The sequence below is a fragment of the Syzygium oleosum genome, unplaced genomic scaffold (genome assembly GCF_021117445.2).
Source record: "Syzygium oleosum isolate NSW1041296 unplaced genomic scaffold, Sole_v2.1 Sole_v2.14, whole genome shotgun sequence".
Lineage (NCBI taxonomy): Eukaryota > Viridiplantae > Streptophyta > Magnoliopsida > Myrtales > Myrtaceae > Syzygium > Syzygium oleosum.
The window spans coordinates 8,187,590-8,194,255 of NW_026607498.1; the positions used below are offsets into that span (position 1 = coordinate 8,187,590).

The following is a 6,666-nucleotide window of genomic DNA, read 5'->3' on the forward strand; positions in this document are numbered from 1 at the left end:
GTACAATTTTTACAGGACGTGACTCTTTCTTGTACAGTGACCTCGTTGACTGGTCTTGATAAAAGAAAACCAAAATGTCTTGTCCCACGTACATGTCACCGTGGTCTCCACATTTTGACATTTGCTCTTGTAAGAACCTCCATGTCCCCATCCATCCTGCGATTGGAGAAAACAAATCCCGCATTCCCTATTTTACAATCCCTTGTACTCTCCACCATGTCACCTCCCTTCTTATGGCGTCCTCCGCAATCTTCCTGCTCTTCTCGTCTTCCTTCCTCGTCCTTCTAGTCCTCGTCACCTCGGACAAACCTCGTGTTCTCTGCCCGACGTCGTCTTGCAATCCCAACGGACCCTCGATCCGCCTCCCGTTCCGAATCAGGGGCCTTCAGGACGAATGCTGCAGCTATCCGGGATTTGAAATCTCATGCGACAACCAAGGCCAAGCGATCCTCCACTTGCCTCACTCCGGCGACCTTGTCGTGAGGTCGATCGGTTATGCAGACCAATTGATTTCGCTCGGGGACCCCGATGGTTGCCTTCCGAAGCGCCTACTGGCAACCCGGAGCTTCAGCTCCGACCTGGCCTCTGCGTCATCGCCCTTCTTGGCCGCAGCATACGAGAACTTCACGCTCGCCAATTGCACATGGAATCTGCCCACGGACCTGCCGGGAACTTTGATCACATGCGTCGATTGTCTCGATGGGGCGGGCCACATGGCGGTGGTCGCTTCCACAGATGATCTCCTCGCTAGATGGTTGTTCTCCGATCATAGGTGCTATACTTGGACGGTGTTGGTTCCGGAGACGGTGAGCTTTAGGGAGAACATAACCGAGGGTGTCTGGTTGAAATGGGATCGGCCGGATTGTAGAAGTTGTGAAGCGATGGGTGGGAGATGTGGGCTCAAGAGTGACAACGGCTCATCGGTAGTTAAATGTGCCCACTATCAAGGTATGCTACCAATGTAGGATACACGAAAACTATTGATTATCAAGCTTATATATTTTAATCAACGGAATGATCATAACAATAAGCCGGGCGTCTGTGTTTTCCTCCATCCTTGGTTGGATGGTTACTTCAACCGCTCTTCTTTCTGATCTGTGAATTGCAAATATCTATATTATTTCCATATATGTATCCAATCGAGTTTACATGCGTATGATGTTCACAAGACGCATTGTCTAAGTCATATTGGCGTAGAAAAGGAAAATCTCTAAACAAGTAGGATGTACTTTCCCTAGTCCTTGATTAGCTTGTGAAGGACTTTGCTTCTAGATTATACATTCATACATATCGTTACAACAGTTGAATATATTGATCTATGTAAACCGGGACTTAACAAGTTTTTGCTTGGAATGCCAGAGGAAACCTAGAATATTAGGACTATTGCGGAAAACCAGTTTTTAAAGTAATGTAGGACTCATTTACTTGAGTATTCACTAGTCACATTATTTTACAAATCAATTTTGTATAATATCCGTAATGATCCTAAATATTAACCCTATGAATATGATGTGTTAGCACTACTTTTTTGAAATAGTTACCGATTGCCGATTATTGATCGTCGATGTTTTTCTAACATTTCAAGTTTAATTGATTGATCCATGATCTGTGATTATATCTAGAGTTTTCGAAACGCATAAGGCTCGTGATAGTGTGGATCGCCATATCACCCTCGTTCTTCTGCGTCTTGGGAAGTGCCTGCTACCTTCGCACTCGAGCCAACAGATCTTGTCATCAGAGCCACAATGGCAACGACGGCACGAATTTATCTCATTCCGGTGACGCGGGAAATACCCAACATGCCGCCGGTGGTGCCAAGGGCATCGACTTGGCCACGTTAGAATCGTATCCGAAGGCTCAAATCGATGATCCGGGACAAGTGCCTAGGCCCAAAGACAACATTTGCGCGATTGCCTGTCGGAGTACCAGTCCAAGGAGACACTCGTGACCATCCCCTAGTGTGCACACTACTTCCATGCTCATTGCATTGACCAGTGGCTCAAGAGAAATGCTTCGTGCCCTCTATGCCGTAATCACAAGGCCTCTAGTCTCTAATCATCACCATATATTTTCTGCTTTTGTGTATATTTTCATGGTAAGTTGTAAGTATACCAATCACTAAATCTCTTCAATATGTTGTGGCAATCTCTCAAGAAAGTAAATTGTAGATGTCAATTCACTCACAAGGGCCAAATCCCAGAAGTATAAATCTAAGAGGATGGTTCGAAACAGTATGATTTTCTTTTGCTAAATAATGAATGAAATAATAAAGCTAGATAAAATCACAATCATCGTAATCTGCCTATACGGTTTATGTTGTTTCACGGAAAATGAATGATTTGGAAAACATTTTCTTAAAAACGGTCGCTTATATACGATTTATGTCTCGACATTTTCATGGATAACGAAAATGTTTCTTGTTTATTCATTTTTGTAAGTGATATAAGAGCAATCTCGTTTTTAGGTAAATATTTTTCAGGTTATTCATTTTCCACAAAACAAACGGAGCCTAAATTATAAGGCATTTTCTAGTTCCACTAGTACCACACTGCTAATATAAATACACTAAGACTTTGCAACTCGCCCATATGATCCTTCTTAATTAGTGCGTCGTAAGTAATTACGTACGTGCTAGTCTCTCGAAACTTATGCTCCACCTCCATCCTGCATAGCACTTCCGCTGGCCATTTTTTCATCCCTAGATAGGTATATTTCAGCTTATGAAACAGTCAATTGAAGTCATAAAAGATGAAGATTTTCGTCGTTAATGGCTAACCATCCGACGAGTCAACATTAAAATATGAAGATTAAAGAGTCTAGAGAAGATTAGAATGGTTTAAGATGTCTAACCTATTGTTGCAATTCTATGTTATTTGTACATTTGAACCAGGCCATATGTTGCAATTCTATGTTATTTGTACATTGAAACAACATGACCGTTTGTTTGGCGTTTTCCTTTGAATTAGTTGAATTACAACTTCGCTAGGACCTACAGATCCCCATCCATTTGTCGTACGCCGGAGAAGGTAGACGGACGTTAGATAGAAGTCAAACCTCGACAAGGAAACAAATATTTCAAAAAAAATAAAAATCAAAGGCATCGATCTTAACTCATACACGAACACAATGCTCGGAGCACCTCTCATTGCTACCTCGGCTACCTTCTTCTCCGATCAGCCTGGTCGTGGGTTGTGCGAGGCAAGTGGTGACAGGTGCGGGCCAAAGGTTCGACAGGCTTCGATTTTGGATGCTTCCACAAACATGGTATGTATGGTGTGTTTCGTTTGGGATGTCTAGATAACAACTTCGAACGACACATACCGACCTGATTGAGCCATGGTCCACGACGCATGACATCCATTTGACGACTTTTTCTCAATAGATCCCCATGGGTTAGGAATAGAAGGAATGGGTAACGATACACTTCCGGCCAAAAGTTTTGATTTAAGCTGAAAATTTTCAATCGATTTGCTTTGCAATAAACTGTATAGAGTTAATAGTGTCAATCTAACGGGCTCATCCATCCCAAGTCGACTTTACCACGAAGTCAAGATGTGCCAAATTCTATAAAACTCGACCGTACGACGCAAGAAAATTATCACCCATTATCTCATATTTCTCCTAATTCGTGCATTCCGAGGTTTATTCATGAACAAACAGCGGACGACCACCTAAAGAAACAATCCTTTTTTCTCTAGCCGCAGTCTATTGTATTTTCAAAAATTTAAATCTTGCTAATTTCCCCTACATAGGTTAAATTACCATCAATCATCTTTCGATTCATGGTCCGACTATTTCATTCCTCATACATAATCATGTAGGGCTTTCAAAACATGCCAAGTATTGGATAAATCGCGGCATCTCAATTTCCGTCATTGTTTGTTTGTTCGGATTCAGATTTCACCACTTTTCACGTGCTTGAGTTGCTACGTCTCTTGCTCTAGTCGCTAGGCATCGCCGTCAAAGACATGTATGGAACAACAACAACATATATCCGTCTCCTTTGGACGCTTTGAGAGGAGCTCAACATGACGATGATGGCCGTGTGATGGGACTCAGATTGGCTCATGATAGAGCCTTATCCGAAGATTCAAGTCGATGATGAAGGACGTGTACCTAGGCCTAACGACAATATCTGTGCGATTTGCTTATCTGAGTACCAACCCAAGGACATGCTTAGGACTCTCGCCGAATGTGCCCACTACTTCCATGCTCATTGCATAGACCAGTGGCTCAAGAGAAATGCTTCTTGTCCTCTATGCCGTGATCACAAGGCCTCTAGTCTCTAATCATTATAATCTTATATCTACATCTACACGGGATCTCTTCAATATGTCGTGGCAACCTCTCAGGAAAGTAAATTGTAAATGTCAATTCACTAACAAGGGTACAAATCCCAAAAGTATAATTCTAAGGGGATCATTCGACACAATATGATTTTTTTTTTGGTAAATAATGAATGGAATTATAAACATAGATAAATTAAATCACAATCATCACAATCAACCTATAAGTTATGAGGCATTCTCTAGTTCCACCAGTGCTACTCTTCTAATGTAAGTTACAATAAGATTTTGGACCTCAAAAGGAGGTGATTTATTGGCATGTCTTGATAAGAACGAAGCAACGTCTCACAATTCTATATTGCACATCTAAAGCAACACGCCCGTTTGGCCTTTTCCTCTCTAGTAGTTCAATTTCAACTTCGCTAGGACCTACATATCCCCATCCATTTGACGTAAGCCGGCCAAATAGACCAGCCAAATTCTACGCCTTCCTTGAGCAGGTATGTGTTGGATAAAAGTTCATCTTGGAAAGGGAAACAAATGTTTTAAAAAGATCGAAGGCAAGAATATTAATCCATACACAATCACAGTCCTCGTACCATCCGCTGTGCACCTCTCATGGCTTTCTCGGCCTTCGTCTTCTCTTTGTTCCTCCTCTCGTTTTCCCACTTATCTGCGGATAGTCCCAGTAATGTCTGCCGGGTAAATTGTTGTCGGCTGGCCGGACCTCCCATCCGCTTCCCTTTCCGGATCAGGAATGTCCAAGATGAACGTTGTGGCTATCCTGGGTTGGTTCTCTCGTGCGACAACCGAAGCTGAGCGATCATCCAATTGCCCAACTTGCAAAACTTCGTCGTCGATAGCATTGACTACAAGCAACGATATGTTTCGCTCAAGGATCCGGACAATTGCCTTCCGAAGCGGCTCACAAGCTCGACGTTCTCGAGCTCGCTCCTCGTGGTGCCGTATTACGAGAGCTTTGTGTTGGCCAATTGCTCTGTGGACTTCTCAGATGAGTTTGGGAACCATCGCGTGAGCTGTCTCAGCGGGGAACAATACACGGTCATGTTCGGGTTCGCGGATGATTTCGCGACCCAGTACTTTTCAAAACGCGGATGCAGCACTTGAACGGTCTCCGTCCCGATGGGGTGGCTGTTCTCCGAAGATAGTATTTCGTTGACATGGGACCTGCCTGAGTGTCGGTTGTGCGAGGCAAGTGGGGGCAGGTGCGGACCCAAAGGTTCGACGGACTCCGATTTTGGATGCATCCACAAACATGGTATGTACGATGTGTTTCGTGTAGAACGTCTTGACAACAAATTCGAACGAAACGTACCTAATTGAGCCATCTTGGTCCACGACGCATGAGATCCATTTGACAATTTGGTCTCGATAGAACCCCTTGTGTTAGAAGGCATGGGTCACAATACACTTCCGGGCAAAAGTTTTGATTTGAGCTGAAAATTTTCAATCGATTTGCTTTAAAATAAACTGTATAGAGTTAATAGTGTCAAGCGAACGGGCTCAGTCATCCCAATTTGACTCTACCACAAAGTCAAGATGTGCAAAATTCTATTAAACTCGGCCGTACGACGGAAGAAATTATCACACATTATCTCATATTCTATAACACTACTCCTTAAGAGACATATGAACTATATAGTGATCTAGAAATTAATGACTGCATTTTGTGAATTGGCTAAGATTACTGATTCATGTACTCCGAGATTTATTCATGAATAAACAGCGGACGACCACCTAAAGAAACAAACTGTTTTTGCTCTAGCCGCAGTCTATAGTATTTTCAAAAGTTTACATCTTGCTATTTCCTCCACATAGGTTAAATTACCATTAATCCTCTTTCGATGTTCATGGTCCAACTATTTCATTCATCCTACATAATCATGTAGGGCTTTCAAAACAGGGCAAGTATTGGATAATTCGCGGCATCTCAATTTCTGTCATTGTTTGTTTGTTTGTGTTCGGATGTCACCACCGATCATGTGCTCGAGCTGCTACGTCTCTTGCTCCAGTCGCTATGCATCGTGGTGAAAGACATGTACAGAACAACAACAACAACAACAACAATGTATATCCGTCTCCATCGGACACTCTAAGAGGAGCTCAACATGACGATGATGACCGTGTCATGGGACTCGATTGGCTCACAATAGAGTCTTATCCAAAGGTTCAAGTCGACGATGAAGGACGTGTACCTAGGCCTAACGACAATTTTTGTGTGATTTGCTTGTCTGAGTACCAACCCAAGGACATGCTTAGGGCTATCCCCGAGTGCGCGCATTACTTCCATGCACACTGCATAGACCAATGGCTCAAGCGAAACGCTTCTTGCCCACTGTGTCGCGATCACCAAGGGTAA

At 43.1% G+C, this 6,666-nt stretch overlaps 2 protein-coding genes across 2 annotated transcripts; both read left to right on the forward strand.

Annotated features, from left to right (window-relative positions):
- The first annotated feature begins 233 nt into the window (after positions 1-233).
- On the forward strand, positions 234-965 carry LOC115688483 (RING-H2 finger protein ATL22-like). The gene has a single exon (XM_030614311.1). It carries the CDS (start codon positions 234-236, stop codon positions 963-965), a length of 732 nt encoding a protein of 243 aa, XP_030470171.1.
- A 4,464-nt stretch (positions 966-5,429) lies between these two features.
- Positions 5,430-6,666, forward strand: LOC115688484 (RING-H2 finger protein ATL20-like). Its single transcript, XM_030614312.1, has 2 exons — positions 5,430-5,565; positions 6,197-6,666. The coding sequence occupies exons 1-2, from the start codon at positions 5,430-5,432 to the stop codon at positions 6,664-6,666; spliced, it is 606 nt and encodes a 201-aa protein (XP_030470172.1).